Raw genomic sequence first — 21,570 nt, forward strand, 5'->3', positions numbered from 1 at the left:
CTAAAAATCCATCCAAAGTTGTGCCCTTGTGCTTGTGTAGATGGTCTTTCTAACATGATTTCTTTTTTTATGAGCAAACCATTTTTCACTGAATGCATTTGTGCACTGTATTCAGGTATGTACAGGAGAGAAGATGTTGTCTGCCTGTGTAATTAGTCTAATTCTGCAATGTAAGGAAATAAACAGAAAAAATGTGAATATTTTGGTCTTATATCACTAGACTTTTGCCTTAGTAAGTCTTTCAAGATCTCTATGGAACTGTGTTTTAGGAAAAAATAGCAGCAACTAGGTGTGAAAAACTCATCTGAGAAATGTGAATTGTATCAACCATTTGTTAACGTCCAAAGGAATTCCTACCATGGATTTGTCTTTGAAGAATCCTTCCTATTCATCTTGAATGTCTTTTATGCAAAATTTGGTGGCAATTCTGATGTTTCTAGTGATCTTCAGTCCTTAATGTATTGAAAGCATTGAATGTTCTCTCATTGATAACTCTTTAACTTCCTTAATAAATGGCTGAACATGGTAGTTTAAGTTTTAAATAACCAGCACTGACTGATTTTCTACATCGAGTATAAGCAGCAACTTGTTGTAATTTGCTTCTTTGCGTTACTTGGCTTTCCTGAAACTGCAGGCATCGAAGTAGCAAACTTAAAGCATCAGAAGACAGAATTTGTATGAGTTAAACCAGCATACATACATACATATCTACATATAGTCAGATCACTCTGAAGTTATTATTTACAGTGTAAACATCCACTTTTATTATATAAGAAACAAAAATATCACAAATTTCACTCCACAATATATTTGTTTTGATTTAAATAATGAAATCATCTTTTTGAAATACTATGAGAAACTCAAAAAATAGCTTGATCTTTTTTTAGGATTTTTTTTTTTTTTTTTTGCAGGATCTTTTTTTAATGAGTTGTCTTCAGAGGTTCTGGAGAGAGAGAAAGAAAGGAAGAAAGCAAAAAGAATATGAGTTTCAGAGAACTTAATGAGCAGCGACAACATTTCTTAAAAATTCGGTCTCACTAACGAGAGGATGCTCGCTTGGATTCAGAGTTTTTGTATATTTCCAGAAATTGAAAGGAATATTCATCAGTTGATTTACAATTCCCACTGCAATGTTTCCCCTAGAAGAGGGGTGGTTGCAAAGTCTTAACTGAATGGCTATTCCACAATTTTCTGCTGAGTTCTATTTTTCTCAGAATAAGAAGTAAACAATACATTATGCCAGTAATAAGCTTAATTCAGAGGCTTTACTTTAAAAAAATAAGAATACTCATCAAGTTAAGGAAAGAGGATGAAAATTCCAACCCCACCTCTGTGATGACATAATTGCATTACTGTCATACTGCCTGCAGCCCTGAGCAGCAAGTTAAAATAGTGACTAGAAAAAGCACAGCTCCTGGCAAGCAAAGGCTTGGATGCTCTTGTTCTGGAAGATCCCCTAATTCTCTCAAGCAGGTTTTGGGGGGATGTGATGGGCTGCAGGGACAGGCGGGAGCTGTTAACATGTGCCACCTCTCCTGCTCAGCTAGTGGAGATTGTGTGCTGGATCAATTCCATTCTGGGATTACTTCAAGAAGAAAATTACATTTAAAAATGAACTATATAAGTAAATAAAAGTTTTTCTTGATACAGTTTTTCTGTAGGTGAGAGGATTTCTTAAGTCAACTTTTTGAGTCAGGCTTTCTTAATAAATGTTACAAAACTTACAAGGTCCATGCTTCTGTTGGTATACAACTGTTCTATTAGAATGAGTTTTTATCCTCTAGGCAGAAGGAAGTAGTAGCAGGAGTAATAACAATAGTAATAGCACGTATTGCCTGTGCTCTAGAAATTCAGTGAAAAATAAAATTATCATCTTCTTAGCTTTTCTGTAATCCAGCCAGTGGAGAAATTAAACAAAAGTAATATAACTGTCTTAAAATTGTACAAATCTCCATAACCAATTGGTAGACCTTACTTCATGTTTGATTTCCCCAACTTTGCACACAAGTATTTTATGGTGCTGATGGCCTCAATACTGTATGGGAATGCAGGCGTTACACTTCTAAGTGTGACCTCAGTCTTGTCAGAAATAGGTTTGCAAATGGAATACCACCTTAATTCAGGGATAGGGACTTAACACATACGTATAGCTACAGTTGTCTAGCCATTGATCATGCTAACTGGGTTTATGGAAGCCAAGGTCCAAAACAATTGATACCTTTGTAGAAATCATCTTATCTGTAATTAGTTGCTGGATCCTGACATTGAAATAAAGGAAGAACCAGGGTTTAGACAAAATCCTGGGAAAGTAGCCTCCAGAAGAAGCTACTCTGTTTTCCAGGCAAAGGACAGAAGATTCAGTTCATCCTTTCCTTCATTTATAGGGCCTAAAGTTACTCATCTTACTCTCTTCTAGGACCTCTTAGAATTCTGAACATGGATAGTTCTCATAGAACCTTTAGTAGAAGGTAGTTTTAAGAAAGTAGAAAAAGTTATTGAAAGATTCTGCTCTGACATCTGCAGTATTTCTTATAATACTTTCTTTAAATATAAAAGTACTAATTGTTCCATTTATATAACATTGTTCTGGCTTGTTGCTCCTATAGGTTGGCTTTCATGGCAGCTGCTCAAAAGACCAGCCTCTGTTTTGCAACAGGGAGAAAATACAGAGGATTATTTTATTATAGAGGATGTTTATTTTCTGTAATATTAAAATCCAAGTTCATCCAATAAAACTAGATGGTGGGAGATTCAGATCAGCTGAAAGAAGTGCTGCTCACAGAGTACGTGGTTACATTCTTTAATTTACCATAAAGAGTGGTCATCACCAGATAGTTTTAAAAGAGGATTAAACAAATTCATGGATGATAAGGCTATTAATGGCCATTAATCAGAACTGTCATATATTGCCTCCAGTATCAGATACAGTATGTCTGTTCAGTACCAGTTGCTCAGGAACAGGAGTGGGAAAAATCATGCTGAGAAGCAGCTCTTATGAGTTATAGAGGCACTAAACTGATCACCATGAAAGCAGAATGCTGGGTTAGATAGGGCTTCAGCCTGATCCACCATGCTGCTTTTTATGTTCCAATGCGACATATACAATCCAATTCAGTGTCTTGCAAGTAGGATTTGATATTTCCCCACTTGTCAAGACATGTCTCTTCCCTATCCTGGCAACCCCCATGTGTGCTCAGATGGGATAATTGAACATTAAATCAAGGGATATTGAGCATGTTTATGCCTAAATTAGTCAATGTTGCAACCTGAGAGAAGGCATGTCTGACTGGCTGGTATCCTAAATAGGAACATGTTTGTTAAGATATTGAGTAGCCAATATTTTGAATTAGGTACAAGGTATATTTCCCTTTGTCATGAGGGTCCTTATATACATACCTTCCCCAGATATGTCAATGTCATTTCCCACCAGTTATGTCTCATAAGGTTCCCGGTCTCACCAAATTCCATCTCTAACAAAAGATGTAGGTGACACTAACTAATCTGTCCATTTTAACTTCAGAATCCACTGAAGAGGGTCTTGCATTTTCCTTCAATGATCCCTTTTGACCTGTTTAATGCAGAGCAACTAACTGATCTGAAAGTATTGCATTATTTCTATTTCACATGTATGAGAATTTACAATCTGAGATTGACTGGCAGGTAATCAAGCTATGGGGCAAGAATCTGTGAATGCAGGTCTGGTATGTCAGGAGCAATTTTGGGGATCTTTAGCCACAGGTTCTGTTTCAATTAATCAGAAGGATATGAAGGAAAAAGCTATAGATTCTATCTCTATCTCTATCATCTATCTATCTATCATCTATTCATCTATCATCTATCATCTGTCTATCTATCTATCTGTCATCTATTCATCTATCTATCTATCTATCTATCTATCTATCTATCTATCTATCTATCTATCTATCTATCTATCTCATTAAAGGAAAGTGCTTGTGCAATTATCTTCAAAGAGATGGTTCCTTCTCTAATTAAGGAGGAGACACACAGAGCAACATGCTTTAATACACAGTTTAAGAAAAATCCCAGTAAACTGAGTGAATTAGCCATATCAAACTACTAATTTTCATTAGCCTACATATATTTAAGCCTACATATATTACAATTATCTTCTTGTAATGTGAAGCTGTATAATTTAAGAACTTCTGAGGGGGGGGAATAGCCATGTTGTGTGTCAAGAATTGAAGGTCAGGTGTTTCCTGTGATTGGGAACAAATTTCAACCTACCAGTGGGAGGCGGTTCAGAAGCCCCAGGTCATCTACAGTGACATCATCATAGTTTTCTGAGAAGGCTGGTTCAAGCAATTCTACTTCATCCCGAAGGTTGGATGGGTTGAGGTCTTCTTGACTAAATGGCAGAGTAACAAGGCACATTTGGTTGAATCCCAAGGAGTGAATTAATCTTAATGGTTCTCTCTTTTATTTTGCTGAACATTATTGGTTTTTAGTGAATGGATACATCTTGACTAGTTTTGTTATATAAAAGAACATATAGTAGTTCTATGGAAACATGTTTTCTTCAAGACAGAATACAAAGCTTTTTATTTAGTAATTATATAACTACCAGTTGAGAGTTAGGTCTTCAATTCTTTGCTAAATAATGCCTTTGCATACAGAAAGATGTCAAAAAATTAATAAATAGGAAATGCCTGGGTCATGCTCAGCTTTCTTTCAGTACACAATCTGCTGTACTTTCAAACTATTTTTATTATAATTTGTCCTCAGCAGAAAGCCACTGTTGCCAACTGTTTTTCCATACATTAAAAAGAAGATTTTGTTAATGGTTTATTACTGCCTGATCCTTTTAAAGCCCAGCATTTGCCTGCCTACCTTCTTTTCCCAGTTAAAACAGAGTCCAGGTACTTCTTCACCGCCATCTGTTTTCGTAAGCGGCTGTAGTTGTCAGTGAAGACAGCATCCGAGTGACGTTTGACTGGCACCTGCTCATCAAGGGGGTTGTTGTTTCTTCACAGAAAAAGAGAGTTGCAAGAAGCATATTAATGCACAAGCTCCTCAAAGTCTAGGCCAGGCAACATTCATAGTTTTATTGTCATTCTCACTTTTTTTAACAATAAAACCACATGTCTTGACCTTACTCTCTGCTCTAATGAATTATGCCTGATTAAATGTTTCTTGGGTTCATGAACACATTGACTCTAAAGGGAATTTATAGCTAGACTGAATATCCAACTAGCAAATGTGGAGTTCTGGCCATGTGGCCAATGATTACTTTTTTATTGGTCTTGAAATAGTATCAGTCGTCAATAGGTACCATCCACAGAGTGTCCAGCATATTTAAGTGCAACACTGAAATCACTGCAAATGAATCATTGATATCATACTGATTTCATGGAAAATGGATGTTTGTTAGATTCCTTTTTCCAGTATAAGAAGCAGGAGATCCAAGGAGGAGAGTGTTTCTGGGCATGTGTCCTGCTGATGGGTTTACCATTGGCATCTGTGTTCTGAATTCATTTTGTTCACAGTTTATTGAATAAGATATGATGGCCTGGTTTGTACCTAATGCAAAGCCATAATGAGCAGATTTTCATGTCAACACAAGCCATATTTTGTATACAGCACATTGTCAGAGCTTTTCCTAACTCATGTTCTAAAGATTGGCAGTAGCTTCAGAAGCTTCCAGCAGCTCTCTTTCTCTCTTTTCTTTTTTTAGTTTTTACCACCTGAACTAATATAATAAATGTATTTATTTGTTAGATTTATATTTTATTTATTTATTTATTTATTTTCTATCCAGCCTTTATTATTTTTATAAATAACTCATCCCACCTTTTTTCCAGGAGCTCAAAGAAGCATGTAGAGCAATCCTCTAAGCCTTTTTCCCACAACACAACCCTGTGAAGTAGGTTGGCCTGAGGGAGACTGACTGGCTCGTAGTGACCCAGCGAGCTTCCAAGGTTGAGGGTGGGCTTGAACCTGGGCCTCCAAAATCCTACTCCAACATCTTAACCACTATGCAACACTGTCCCAGTTTTCTCTGAGAGAAGATATAAAGGATAGAACCTGGAACTTTAAACATACCCTTTGTGTTCTTCAAATAAGGTTCTTCTCCTTCTTCTTTTTAGTCAACCTTAAAGTATGCAATTTAATAGATAACCTCATTTTCAAACTTAGCATTCAGCTTTGCACTTCCTGAATGCTAAACAAGGTACAGGATATCATTCTGAGATAAGATTGTTTGGCTTGGATCCTAATTTTCATTCTATTAACCAAAAATAAAAACTTTTTTTTTACTTCTCCCTTTCCCTCTGCTCTTTCTATATTCTCCCCAGTCCAGTTCTGAGATTCTGAGGACTGCTACTCATGTGGGAGGCAGTAGAAGGAAGTGTCATCAAAATTTATGGACCTCCACACAAGGTGTAAAATAACTCTCCTCAAATCTGTTTGCTTTGTCTATATGCCACCGCAACCAATTTTGAGTAGCTTACATATCTTTTTTATGTAAATAACGTATAAAGTCTAAAACATAAACAATAATGTAGTTGTAATGGTATGTGGGAAAGGCCTTGGGAGACTGGGCAAAGAGACGCTGCCAAGGGAACAGTCAGATAAGAGATAGCTTAGCCCCCAGCTGGATAGTGGGCAGTGCAAGAGGCTCAGAAGGGACCCTTCCTAGTTTTTCAGGCTGTATAGGAGACAGGGGAAGGTGGGGTGAATTGTACTTTCAGACTTGCAAGATTGATGTTGACCTCGCAGGGTAAACCAGATAAGAATCACAACCAGATGAGTTAATTCTACTTTATTGTAAAGCTACATTGAAAGAATCTTGCAAGTCTGAAAGATTTGCCACTATCCAGCTGCAGGCTATGCTGTCTCTCATCCAACCATTCCCTTGGCAGTGTCTTTTTGCCCAGTCTCCCATGGTTTTTCCCACATACCATTATATTAGTATAAGGCAAATGTCAGGGAAAAAATAAAATTCTGCATTCATTAATGCTCAGATTATAGGGGGGGAGAAGCTCAAAACATTCCCAACCTGAAAAATCCAGATTTGGACAACTTTTGTGAAACCAGCAAAGTAGACGCTATCCAGATCTCAGGGGAATGCCTTTCCATAGAAGGGGGCAACAATTTAAAAGGCCCACCTCTACGGACCCTGAAGCTGTCAATCTCTAAGTGAAAGGAGATGAAGCAAACCCTTTCTACATAATCTTATTGGATGGGCAGAACCAACTGGAAGAAAGCAGTCTCAAAGATATCCAGGTCCTATTCCATGAAGGTCTTTACAGATGATGACCAGCACCTTAAACTGCACCTGGAAGGAAACTGGTAACTGATGCAGCTCTCAAAGTAATGGTGTCATGCAGGTCAATTGTGAAGCATCCACCACTACTTGAGCTGTCTCATCCTAGACAATCTGTAGCTTCCAAGTGGTCTTTAAGGGCAACCCCATATATACTCTATTGCAGTAGTCTAGATGTGAGGTAGCTAAGGCATAAGTAACTGAGAGAAGGGCCTCCCATTCCAGGAAAGGTCATGACTGTTGTACCAGATGGTGTTGTGTAAAAGCCTCCCTTGACACATCTTCTACCACTCCTTATTGCAATAACAAAGATACAGTGTAATAATATACTGTAAATGTCTCTTCAGTTATAATTCAGATTTCTAAATTCACTGCTAGGTTCAGTTAAAACTTTCTTCTTCACTATCACAAACCTCTTTATCATTAATACAAAATATAACAAGTGTACAAATGTTCTGGATCATATTAAACATATGGGAGTATCTAAAGGCAACCTGCATTTGGGAAACAGAAGGTACATCCACTTACCCAATTCTTTTTCCAATTAGGGATTCCAAATACTTTCTTGCAGAAAGTTGACCCAGAAGTTTGCTGTAGCCACTTGTAAAGAGTCCATCAGCATGTCTTGTGTTTCTATAATGGATTTAAAAATTATGATTGATATTATTAAACTGAAATTAAGATTAATATTTACTGGTAATATGCACAAACAAATTGCTATGAATTCACTTCTTGTTGCAAACTCCTCATTTCAAATAGGACAAGTAGAACTACAGACTAGAAAGCATCAGTGAGTTTATCAACATTACTCCCCAAAGCCATTTTTTTCCAGTGTTTATTAGATTTCAGAAGTCTTACCTGTCCATAGCTCTGGACATATCAAAATAGAACTTCTCATTTTCAGGAATGGTAGTTTGAAGAACGTCAGCCTCAGGTTTTAATGAACTTTGGGCATGATCCGATTCACTTGCACCATCAAATGGCATTCTGTTTCCTTGTCTGAGAAAGGTTGGAGGAGGGGGGAATAAGATGACAGACAATTCTGAGAATGATTTGGAAGGAAAGCATTCTCACTTGCAAGATTAATAGCCAGGATTTCAAAGATATTTTGAAGTAATATACTGATATCATAATGGTGGCATATCTCTTCATTGCCCAAAAGCAGGAGAAAACCATGCTGTGCTAAAAAGAATCTTCCAGACAGAACTGAAACAATGTGAGATTTTTAAATCACTTGCTTAATTCAGTCATATAGATTGATTACCTAAATATGGACAACTTCATTGAGAGTTGCTATGTGAAAAAAGAATGCCTATGTCTGACTATAATTATTTGTGAGCTGAAGTCCCTGTCGTATCCTTTCATTATCTATAATAAACATCAAACAGGATGATTGTCAAAATATTAAAACACAATGGAGAAGCCAAAAGGCCAAAATGTACAGTACAAAAGTCTCCTTGTATAAAGAATCTTCACAAGACTTCGGCATAAGTCCCAAAGGTTTTCCACTGAATCCACAAACAGAAAATATAAGCAGAACTTCAGCAGTTTGCTACCCTTAATACTGCTTTCCTGTTCCATCTTTCTTAGACAAACTTGGTATTCATGTCTTAGTCACCAATGACTTCACATGCAATTTGCATTTTAGTACCAATTTTCTTTGCAACTTTGGGGAACCTTGATTTACTGCTGAAATGATTAATTATACGACTCATCAGAGCTGTTTTGATATTTTAAGTTGGTTGAATATAGTACAAATATCAGCAATGTATTTGCAAAAGATATGATGGGTTCTATTAAATATAACATTTGCACTAAAAGAAGTAGCTACGTGACTGCATGCTCTCCTAGCCGTTTCACAACTAGCAAAAGCAATGGCTACTGCAACAAAGTCAGAATGAGTTATGAAAGTACTGATGCAGTGCAACAAAGTGTTTTTTGCAGCCTCAGTCAACTATGAAAATAGAATGTCCCAAATGAAAAAAAAAAAAGCTTTCTGCTACCTAGAGTAATTGTATCAGTTGAAATAATTCATAGAAATAATAGCTGGATTTAAACAAACAAGCAAACAAACTTTGACCATATAAATTATTAAACCCTATAGTCACACTAGACACACTAGTCAATTCAGGATGAAATGTGCATATTGTTGCAGAAAGGGTAAAAAAAGGACAGGAAGATGATTGCTGGAGATTGTACTGAACTCTTGTTCCCACAGTGACAAGTGGGAAAATGGGAAGGAATTTACTCCAGATACCTTGAAAATGTAGCTTTAACATTTTTACATCTATTTATGTTTAATATACTGTTGGAAGAACTGAAGCACCAGAATTGGGACAGTCCTGGAGAAAATCTACATGGTCATAAGAGTTGATGGCATGTCATCAATCAGTTTTTAATGCACTGTCTAGCAATTGATTAGGTGATATAGGCAGAGACAGATTCCTCCTCCTCCGCCTCCTCCTCCTCCTCCTCCTCCTCCTCCTCCTCCTCCTTGCTGGAAAGGAGGGACCAAGAGAAGGTTTGCAATAGGGAGAAAGGTAAAATAAGAGGGCTTGGAAAGCTCATGCTGGGTGAATGAAAAGGGTCTAGAAGCTAATGACTGGATTGGTGAGAAGGATGCCAATGATCCTACATGCAAACAATTGGTTTTGCCAAACCCACTCAGAAAGTTCCTTGGCTGCCTTAGAGTGAGAGAGCTGTTGATTAGCATTATGTTAGGGAAGCATGAACTGTTTTAGTCTTCCAAATGTTTGCTTCTCTGCTCTTGTAACTAATTCCTTTACTATTTTTTCAGTCTTATTACAATGTGTGTATTACTTTCTGTAACACTTGGGCAAGCAAAGACCTTTGTTCTACCAATAATTCAATGTGTTTTTTGCAATTAAGGTGTTGTACTAATTGGTCTGTTGAGATTATGATTAGGAAAATGTCCATTTCAAGTTTAGGCTCAGAGAAATTGGCATATGCTTCTTTTTTTCATAGACTGAATGTCATGACATTTAGTTGTTAACTACAACTCATATTTGCAAGATGCTATTGCTTTGCTTGAGTGTTTTCGCCGAAGCAGGGAACTTCTTATAAAAGCCTATTTCTTTCCATTTTTCCCTAGTTATTAAATATGCAGTTCTGTAATCATTAGGAGAACATCCCTGTAGCCACAGAATGCCGATCTTCCTCTCTGTAGAGAGGAAGTTCAGTTCCAGGAACTCTTCTTTTGATGGCTCACAGTCTTGCTATGTTATTAACTTTGGTTAACCCTACAATAGAAGGGGCAGAGGGGTTGATTTCTGGGGCCATGTTAGATCAAAAATTCTTTGCAGGTCCAAAGCACCCTCTATTCTTTGGTATGTATTCCTTAAGAATAGATAGACAGACAGACATGGATAGATATGCTAATAATCCTAATTACTTCCTTTATCACTTTTCCCAGAATTAATCAAAAACAAAACACAAAACACAAGTTTCAAAATTGCTCTATGAATTATGTCTTGGCAGATGTCATGGGTTGATAATAGATAATAGGTGCTTTGAGCAGGCATAATACAGCAATAATTTCCCTTCCATGGGAAATTCTGTTCTGTATCAAAAACAAACAAACCCTGAAAGAGGAAAAAACAGTTTATTTCTTTTGAAGACAATTAAGGCATTGCAAAATTACTTTGCTCTTATACAATGCTCTCATATAATATCTTACGCCTGCCTCTTCAAGTTTCTCATAAATTAGTAATATAAAATAAGTTTTCATTAGATCACATCCCATGTATGAAATAATTGGCTAGAAAATGAAAATTTCTTAATCTTTTATAATTTTCATGTGTTACTTTTGGTGAAATTGCATGTTGTAAAAAATGTGAAATATTTATTTGATCCCTTTTTGCATATTTCCTGCATTTCAATTAAACTGGGCATTTTACTGAATGGGATTCTACTTTGAAAATTCTAATGAGGATCTAATGATAATGTTCTCAAGCTTTTAGAAAATAAAATGTTCTTCTGTGTTATATTTGGCTGGCATTTACCACTAACGATGGCTATGTGAGTTATGGCAGCTAGATTATTTTTAGTTCTATACCCAGCTTTTTCATGCACACCACTTTAAAGAATGTTGATATAATTAATAACTTTGAGCTAGCAATTTGCCTCACCCTGCTTCTGATGTGTTCACTTATCATAGTTGATTTATATGAATAGGGGTCCAGTCAGTTTCTGGACCATACAAATGAATGTGTAAAAAGTGAGGGGCAGGCAGAGTACTTTCAGAGTTGCACAACTGAACTGAGCTTTGAGAGGTAGTCCAGACAAGAAGCACACCCAGGAGTACTAGCTGTATCTTTATTGTAAGGTTGCATTAACAGAATGTTGCAAGTCTGAAAGTATCTTTCAGAGTACTTTTATTCTCCCCAAAACTAGGGAGGGTCCCTTCTGAGATGCTTGCACCACCCCTCCTCCTTCAGAATCAGATTTCATTTATCAGACGGTTATCTAGGCTGTGGCTCTCCCTCCTGTCTTCCAAGGTCATTCCCACATACCATTACATCAAATAAAGTCTCCCTTCTCAAGTTCAGCTCTTGGTGATTACGTGGATAATATATTGTCTTCTGGGCAAAGTAGTGCATCTTCCAGAATGTTTTTTCCTTAATTCCAATCTAGATTACAATACTGGTATTTCCTTTTGGTTTCCCATCCAAGTACTAACCAGACCTACCCTGTTTTGCTTTTCAGGACTGATAATAAAATGTTTTCTGAATATCTCAAATATTTTCTTTTAAAAATCTCTGAGACATATTACTTTGAAAACTGACCCAAAAGGGAATGTGTGTCTGTTTTCTTATGTATATATTCATAGGTGTGTGCCCTTTTGTATGAATGGAATCATGCAAAGCAACTTCAGAATCCAGATCCCAGAGCACCAGACAGTTTTATGACAATTGTTAAGAGTTTCTCATAAACAAATATAATGAGTACATTAAGAATTCTTCAGATAATTAAGAACATATTCCTTATATCACAAACTGGCAGCTGCATGATGGCATTACATGCTTACAGTTGTATTGTATGTGCATTTGCATATATGGAAATCTCTCCCCCCCAGCCTTGAGTTGATAACTTAATGACACGCAAGCTGATGGGTGGTAAACCCCACAGTTAGATCTCTGTTGTTGTTGTTTTCATACTTACTAAACTATCCTGTCTTTTCTATCCTACTCCATGTTTACAGATAATGTCCAAATACAATAGCACAAAAATACCTAATTCACTTATCTCAAAACTCCAGTTTCTATTTATTAAAGAGTAAAAAGTAGTATAACACTCTTCAGATCACTTTGGGACAGTGGAATCAATAAAATTTGTCATTATATTTGGCTATCAACATATTTCTAAGTAGAATTTGTCTTATTTCTCTTTGCAGAATCCAGGTAGTTCCTGAATTTGCCAATCATGCTATCAGTTGTAGGACAGATTATCTAGAGTTTTCTTACCTCATAGCTGAGTATGATCCTAAAGGAGGCAAAGCAATGGTTTGAGAGCAGAAAACATAGAGGAGTGCAAAGAAGAGAAGATGCAAGCTACTTCTGTGTTCCATCTCTTTGGACCTGGATTGGCAAAAATGACAGAGATATGCACTTCATGCCCAATGTCTTGATAAACAAAGATCTTGTCCGCAGTAGGTTTGTGTGGAAAAACGGTGCCGTTGATATAACACCTGTGCTCACTTATAGCTCGATTTTTGAATTAGGAATGTGGACTTGACCTTTTCACTAAAATCCTCAGAGGCCAGAAATTTCTTTATAGTGAATACCTGAGGTAAGAATTGTTATGCAGGTCTACACTGAAGAATCTGCTGATTTATGCAGAAAAACTATTACTGGTGATATGAATAACAGTAATAACATATTGAATATCATAGCTATGACCTGCTACTTCATAAATACTTACTTTCATGAGGTGAAGTATATGACATGCAGGAAACTTTTAAATGAATCCTGTCATAAAAAAGCAATGGCTGAAGTTGAGGATCAGAGGAGGGGGGGTGGGGGGGAAATAGAGTGATTGACAGATAAACAATTTTGCTAATTATATGTAATTAAAGTGTCAAAATATTAACTTAGATCATCTTGATTTTCAAAGTAATTTTATCCTGTTATTAAAATAGCATCAGAGAACCTGTATTGGTTGCACTTGCTTTGAAGCTGTGACAGAAAATAGAGGAAAACACTATTTGAAACACCAGTAAACTCACTGAAAATTAGTCCATAACATCCTTGTAAGGAGCTCTGAGGTCAGAGCCAAGAAAGACGGGAAAGAACTTTCATATGACGATGGTGATACACTCTCCTGAAAATATTTATCCAGAGCAACTGTGATAAAATAAAGCTTCTGCTATAAGAAATGGTTAAATCTTCCAGCTGCCACAAAATTGTCTGTGGTTTTTACTGCCACAGACTAACGTAGCTTCCCCTCCGGAATATATTCACATTGTTCTGCAACTGAAAATGTATGCAAAAGCCCAAGGCTTATTTCATTTTTTAAAAGAGCCTTCATTTTATCTGATCAGAAGAAAATGGCTAATATAAAAAGTTATATGGGGTGCCACTGTGAATGATTGAAGAGAAATAGAAGCTAAACTATACATTACTTAAATCACACTTTAAAAATGTGAGTGTGCAAAATGATGGGAAAAGTTTTCATGATTTGTTTAAGAACCCTTAAACTGCATATTTAAAAGCAACTTAAAAGCATATTAAATTGCATGTTTAAAAGCAGGGTAGGAAATATTTCAAATGATTAGAAGGAGGTGAATAATGAATATCCCCCTTTATTCAAGGAAAAGGGACAATTCAAAAAGGATATGAAATACTGGGTATTAAATATGCATTTTTAAACCTTTGGCTAAGAGAAACTTTTGTTAAGAAATCAGAGAAGTCATCCCAGCAGAGAAATTCCTATTTTGAATTCATTTTCAGCCTTCTTACACTTCACTGTGGCAACTGTTTGCATTATTATTAAACCATACCAACTTCACATACACCCAGAAAATCTACAAATGGCTTTGAGAAAAAAAATATTTCAATATACTGAAATGAACAAATATCAACTTTTACTTACAAAGCCAGAAGACGGGCTTTAGGGTTCCTCAAAAAATACGGTAATGGTGATTTTTCTGCAAGGACACTTGGAGCTCTCCTAGGTGCTGAATTTCTATTCGGTGCTCCACACGTTTCTTCTTCAGGTACTGAACGGTATTCAAAGGAAAGTGTCTGGTCTGCTGGTCTGAAGTTTACCAGCCTGCTTTTCTTCGTGTTTAGTGCAGCCTTTCCAGCTGCCTCATTTGATAGGTTTATATACACAGGACCACTTTTCCACTTCAGAAACAGCTATCGCATTATGCAAGAGACGTCACATTCCCCAGGGGGTGTGTGGAAATATCTGTCATGGTTTTGTTAAGGATATTATGAGACAAAGGAAGTTCATATTTAATTCAAGGGAAGCCCCCCCCTCCCCTTTCCTGATTAGTTGATGTATCCCTTGACTGATGAACAACTCAAGATGAGTAACGTTGGGCTAGGCAGAGAATTCAACTGCTTTTGGGAACATGGAATTAAGCTGGTAAGACAGAAACCTGATCAACTAATATTGATTGAGATAGGTACTCCTTCCTGATCTCCCTTGAGGAGAAAGTAAATATAAGATAGTTACAAGGCTGTAGCATTTATGCAGAACATCAGTCAGAGTTGTCAGAAGAATTGGGAGATGTTTGATATTTTCAATATCAATGCAAATATTTAAATTCTATGACCCATGGTTGGAGTACATATTACATATTGTTTTGAGGCTATTAACAAATCTGATACGAAAATAAATCCAAGTATTCTAGCTTGTCAAACAGTTTTAAGTAATGTACATGTGACTTTAATGTACATGTGACTTTAAATGTGCATGGGGAAGAAAAAGGATTATGTTCCTCAGTCGAATTCCCTACTTTTCTCAATTTTAGCAGAGAGAATGTTTCTTTTTATTCTTTATTGTTCAGAAATATAGTCAAGGAGAGCATTGGCCTTTCTTTCTTTTTGAATTACCAGTAGGCCATATTTACATCACAATCCTAAATGGTTACCTGAGACTAGGCCCTCTTGAATATTTTGATCCATTCTGACAGTCTTTCTATGGTTCATCTAGCTTAATTCTCTGAACACTAGTTTAATTCTTTGAAAACTAACAACACTACCACAATTGTTCTAGACCTGAAATGTAAATTTGGGCTATTTGCCAAGCTTACATAGGACATGACTGACATTGATCATGCTTTGAATCCTGGTGTATTCCTACAGGTAGGAATATTTGCCAACACCTGCTCTCTCATTTTATATATCTTTGATCATTCCATCAATAGGACTTGAACTGAGTCTTGTATCTGTAAATCAAATAATGGCTTGTAATTTATTGTTAAATTTGCACATCAGATTTGCTAGAATCAACTGGTTATACCCAAAACAATCTAAAGAAAAAGACCAAAAAAATCTCAGGAATTTAAGAAAATGTTCCTCAATAGAATGTCCATTCAGTTTCTATTAAAAGTCTAATCATTAGATAAAGATGTAGTTAATATGAGATAGAGATAATAAGAGCTGGCTTGGGGATAAGTATATAAATGTACATACAATTTTAAACTGAATAATTTCACAATACTTTTGCAAATATATACTAGGGACATAGAAATAGAGGCTACTTGAACTGTAAGGTTGCCACCAGCTAGGGAATTTTGCATTTCCTACAGCTAGTGTTTATCTGTTCTGAAGAGTGTCTGTTACAGCAATAGAATAAACTGTTTTATCTTAATGATGGTAATTCCAGGTACATTCCATAAAGCAGGCATGCCCACAAGGAGGGGTGGGGGGGTATATTTTCAATGAGCTATTGTTAGGCATGTAAGCCTCAGTCAGGGTTTTTCTCACCTGACCTGAGAAATCTGACAGAAGGAGTTGGCCCAATGTGCACTAACAGTATTTCTTTTGCTTGTAAGTATTTGTAACAAAGGAATGCATGTATCACCCTACATAGCAACAAATACCTCAGCATAAGTTATATTGTTAATCAGTATAGTTTTATTAAAGGTGCTTCGAAGTTTGTGTGTGTGGTTAGGTATATCAATATTCATGTGTGTGGTTAGGTATATCAATATTCAGCAAATGAATACAGCATTCACACCTCATTCCTAAGTTGGGATTTCTGGCCAAGGCCAAAGCTACAGGACAATTAGGAAAAACTGCTTAGATTAATTTTGACAAGAGCATATTCAATTTTAAGTTGACCTGATGGGGTAGAATGATTCTGTTTAGAATGTTGAAAACTGTAAAGATGAAGAGGGATGAGCATTAATGGGATAAAAAATATTAGTTGTGGTGGATCTGGAATAAATATAGAAAACTGTGATACTCTTTTAAGCAATCATGGCCTTAATATTCAGAAATAATAAGTATGCAAGGCATTTATCTCTATATTATATGACTAACTGGTCATGAACAAGCACTTTCCCCCCTAACTTTCATTTCCATAAAATGTTGTGGGCTTCCACTTGATTTATACATTAATCATGAGGAAAGGACAGTTCTTCTTCAAAGAATGTAACTCTTAAGTAAACAACTATTCCCTCTGCAATTTTCTTTTAATGTATATTTTGTATGTAACCCTCATAAAGAAATCACTTATGGAAATGGCAATAAACAGCCATTGCTTAGCATGATCCAGCCAAATTAAATATATTAATATTAAATTCCATCAACTCCAATGGAAAAAAATTAAGTATGAAGGGAACCAATACTTACCTTGGACTGAAGTGTGCTATTTTTCTTCAGTGGAAAATTAATTTCCACTGAATGTTTGGCCAGTAAATGTTGGAAGTTAAATTCATGAATAAATGCCACAGGAATTAGGAGAACATATTCAAAAGTAAATCAGTTTAGTCTCAAAGTCTACTAAATAGGGAGGATCTTCTTCTTCCTTCTAATATAGTTTCCATCTTTTTATCTTCCCTATGATTCATGGGTTTGTAAGTTTAGACAAACCTGGTGGAGAATGTTCAGTGATCTTTAATCATATTTTCTAATTCATTTAATGTAAAAATTAAATCAATTAAGCCTCAGAAGAAATGTCTGGAAATTTGTTTCTGAGTTGACAGCTGTGACCTAAACCAGGGTGCCTGCAAAATACTAATTCCAGGAAGTTTGTTTCCCTTCTTACTTCATGACTGGTGGGGAACAAACTCTTCTATCCTGGAATGGAAGGATGGGATCAGTCTCTTGCAATCACCAAGGTTTTGGGTACATTTGCTTTCTGAAGTAAGAAGTGGAAAGAGAGTAAAAGAGGCAGGGGAGGGGGAGAAACACTGGGTCCAAGATCAATGATCAAGATCCAAACCAAGAAACAATGGAACCAAACCAAAACCTTTGGGGGCAGGTTCTCCTACCCATGAATACGTCCTACTCTTCCATGACTCTCGTAATAGCAGAAAAACTTCTGCATCCTCTTTCCTATAGTGGTCTATGGGAAGTCCTGTTTGTTATATGTGTCTATTCAGATGCACACTGCTAAAGGTGTATATTTCATTTAGCTCTCACGGCTAACGCCCATGGTTAGATAGATTTAATCTCCTTATTCAGCATTAATGTACCTCTGTAAACGGAAGTTGCTTTTAGCCATGTACAGGAATGGACTAATTAGAACTGAGCCTGCATTTAACTATTTGTATACTTCCTTTCCATTTATTTTAAAGAATATTAGAAGAGCATGGAATAAGTTAGCAAGGTGATAGACATCAGAGTAAAAATGAGTAAAAATGAATACAAGAAATTAAAGAACAGAGAGAAGAAAACAGGGAGGAGGAGGAAGAGGAGGAGGAGGAGCATATTTGTTACTTCTTCAATTTGCTAATAGCCACAGATAAAGTTCCACCACTTTCAGAAAGGATGCAAAGTTTGAAGCTCTGTGATAGGAAAACTTTGTGCCTCCATATAGCTTAACAGCACCACCTAGCTTTTAAATTAAGTGTGTTTTATTCCTGGCAAAACCGCCTGCAGGAGCTTACAACATAAATTACCAATAATAACTTTAAACAACAGATTGGTCTGTTAAAACAAACAGACCAACCAACTAACAATAAAATCCTATACCACATTATGAGAACAGCCATCAATAAATAAAATAAAGTGCTCCTCAGGAAGGAAATGCCAGCATATAAACCAAGATTTCAAGTACAGTTTAAAAGGAATCAAAACTATACATCAGAGGAGAGGGAATTCCATAGCACTGGAATCATCATAGGGAAGGCCTTTGCTCTAGTTGATTCCAGCCAGATCTCCTTCCTGGGTGTCACCGTCTGAAGACCCTTAGTTAAAGAGTGTTGTTGTTTATTCGTTTAGTCGCTTCCGACTCTTCGTGACTTCATGGACCAGCCCACGCCAGAGCTTCCTGTCGGTCGTCAACACCCCCAGGTCCCCCAGGGACGAGTCCGTCACCTCTAGAATATCATCCATCCACCTTGCCCTTGGTCGGCCCCTCTTCCTTTTGCCTTCCACTCTCCCTAGCATCAGCATCTTCTCCAGGGTGTCCTGTCTTCTCATTATGTGGCCAAAGTATTTCAGTTTTGCCTTGAATATCATTCCCTCAAGTGAGCAGTCTGGCTTTATTTCCTGGAGGATGGACTGGTTTGATCTTCTTGCAGTCCAAGGCACTCTCAGAATTTTCCTCCAACACCACAGTTCAAAAGCATCGATCTTCCTTCTCTCAGCCTTCCTTATGGTCCAGCTTTCGCAGCCATATGTTACTACAGGGAACACCATTGCTTTAACTATGCGGACCTTTGTTGTCAGTGTGATGTCTCTGCTCTTAACTGTTTTATCGATATTGGTCATTGCTCTTCTCCCAAGGATTAAGCGTCTTCTGATTTCCTGACTGCAGTCAGCATCTGCAGTAATCTTCGCACCTAGAAATATAAAGTCTTTCACTGCTTCTACATTTTCTCCCTCTATTTGCCAGTTATCAATCAAGCTGGTTGCCATAATCTTGGTTTTTTGGAGGTTTAGCTGAAAGCCAGCTTTTGCACTTTCTTCTTTCACCTTCATCATAAGGCTCCTCAGTTCCTCTTCGCTTTCAGCCATCAAAGTGATATCATCTGCATATCTGAGATTGTTAATGTTTCCTCCAGCGATTTTAACACCAGCCTTGGATTCCTCAAGCCCAGCATGTTGCATGATGTGTTCTGCATACAAGTTGAATAGGTAGGGTGAGAGTATACAGCCCTGCCATACTCCTTTCCCAATCTTAAACCAGTCCGTTGTTCCATGGTCTGTTCTTACTGTTGCTACTTGGTTATTATACAGATTCTTCAGGAGGCATACAAGATGACTTGGTATCCCCATACCACTAAGAACTTGCCACAATTTGTTATGGTCCACACAGTCAAAGGCTTTAGAATAGTCAATAAAACAGAAATAGATGTTTTTCTGAAACTCCCTGGCTTTTTCCATTATCCAGCAGATATTGGCAATTTGGTCCCTAGTTCCTCTGCCTTTTCTAAACCCAGCTTGTACATCTGGCAATTCTCACTCCATGAATTGCTGAAGTCTACCTTGCAGGAACTTGAGCATTACCTTACTGGCATGTGAAATGAGTGCCACTGTTCGATAGTTTGAACATTCTTTAGTGTTTCCCTTTTTTGGTATGGGGATATAAGTTGATTTTTTCCAATCTGATGGCCATTCCTGTGTTTTCCAAATTTGCTGGCATATAGCATGCATTACCTTGACAGCATCATCTTGCAAGATTTTGAACAGTTCAGCTGGGATGCCGTCATCTCCTGCTGCCTTGTTATTAGCAATGCTTCTTAAGGCCCACTCAACCTCACTCTTCAGGATGTCTGGCTCTAACTCACTGACCACACCGTCAAAGCTATCCCCGATATTGTTATCCTTCCTATACAGGTCTTCCGTATATTCTTGCCACCTTTTCTTGATCTCTTCTTCTTCTGTTAGGTCCTTGCCATCTTTGCTTTTGATCATACCCATTTTGGCCTGGAATTTACCTCCAATGTTTCTAATTTTCTGGAAGAGGTCTCTTGTCCTTCCTATTCTTTTGTCTTCTTCCACGTCCGCACATTGCTTGTTTAAAAATAATTCCTTATCTCTTCTGGCTAACCTCTGGAATTTTGCATTTAATTGGGCATATCTCCCCCTATCACTGTTGCCTTTTGCTTTCCTTCTTTCTTGGGCTACTTCTAGTGTCTCAGCAGACAGCCATTTTGCCTTCTTGGTTTTCTCTTTCTTTGGGATGTATTTTGTTGCTGCCTCCTGAACCATGTTGCGAACTTCTGTCCATAGTTCTTCCGGGACCCTATCTACTAAGTCCAGTCCCTTAAATCGATTCTTCACCTCCACTGCATATTCCTTAGGGATATTAGTGAGCTCATATCTAGCTGATCTGTGGGTCTTCCCTAATCTCTTTAGTCTGATCCTAAATTGTGGAAGAAGAAGTTTGTGATCGGAACTACAGTCAGCTCCAGGTCTTGTTTTTACCAACTGTATAGATGTCCTCCACCTTTGGCTGCAAAGGATGTAGTCAATCTGATTTCGGTGTTGTCCATCTGGGGAAGTCCATGTATAAAGCCATCTCTTAGGCTGTTGGAAGAGAGTGTTTGTTATGCAGAGTGAGTTGTCTTGGCAAAATTCTATCAGCCTATGTCCTGCTTCATTTTGTTCTCCCAGGCCATGCTTACCTGTAATTCCAGGTGTCATCTGACTGCCCACCTTAGCATTCCAGTCTCCCGTGATGAAAATAACATCTCTTTTAGGTGTGTGGTCCAGTAGGTGCTGCAGATCCTCATAGAACAGCTCTACTTCAGCTTCTTCAGCATCTGTGGTTGGGGTGTATATTTGGATCACTGTGATGTTAGATGGCTTGCCCTGAATTCAAATTGAGATCATTCTATCGTTTTTTGGATTGTATCCAAGCACTGCTTTAGCCACTTTACTATTAATTATGAGGGCTACTTCATTTCTTCTGGGGTCCTCTTGTCCACAGTAGTAGATCTGGTGGTCATCTGATGTGAAGTGGCCCATTCCAGTCCATTTCAGTTCACTGATGCCCAAAATGTCTATCTTTAATCTTGACATCTCACCAATAACCACATCCAATTTGCCCTGGCTCATAGATCTTACATTCCAGGTTCCAATGGTGTGTTGATTCTTAGAACATCGGATTCGCCGTTCACCACCAGCACCGTCGGCCGCTAG

The 21,570-nt window shown here is 37.4% G+C and overlaps 2 protein-coding genes across 2 annotated transcripts in view; both read right to left on the minus strand.

Moving 5' to 3' along the window:
- Window positions 1–21,570, minus strand: part of MYCT1 (MYC target 1) — a 202,400-nt gene that overhangs the window by 150,329 nt on the left and 30,501 nt on the right. The window lies entirely within an intron of this gene.
- VIP (vasoactive intestinal peptide) lies at window positions 839–14,610 on the minus strand. The gene is made up of 7 exons (XM_063290597.1): window positions 14,393–14,610; window positions 12,766–12,879; window positions 8,141–8,281; window positions 7,811–7,915; window positions 4,849–4,983; window positions 4,246–4,366; window positions 839–943 (listed from the first exon to the last, which is right to left on the minus strand). The coding sequence occupies exons 2-7, from the start codon at window positions 12,867–12,869 to the stop codon at window positions 935–937; spliced, it is 615 nt and encodes a 204-aa protein (XP_063146667.1). The 5' UTR covers window positions 12,870–12,879; window positions 14,393–14,610; the 3' UTR covers window positions 839–934.

Source organism: Candoia aspera, chromosome 1, assembly GCF_035149785.1.
Source record: "Candoia aspera isolate rCanAsp1 chromosome 1, rCanAsp1.hap2, whole genome shotgun sequence".
In the NCBI taxonomy this organism is placed as follows: Eukaryota; Metazoa; Chordata; class Lepidosauria; order Squamata; family Boidae; genus Candoia; species Candoia aspera.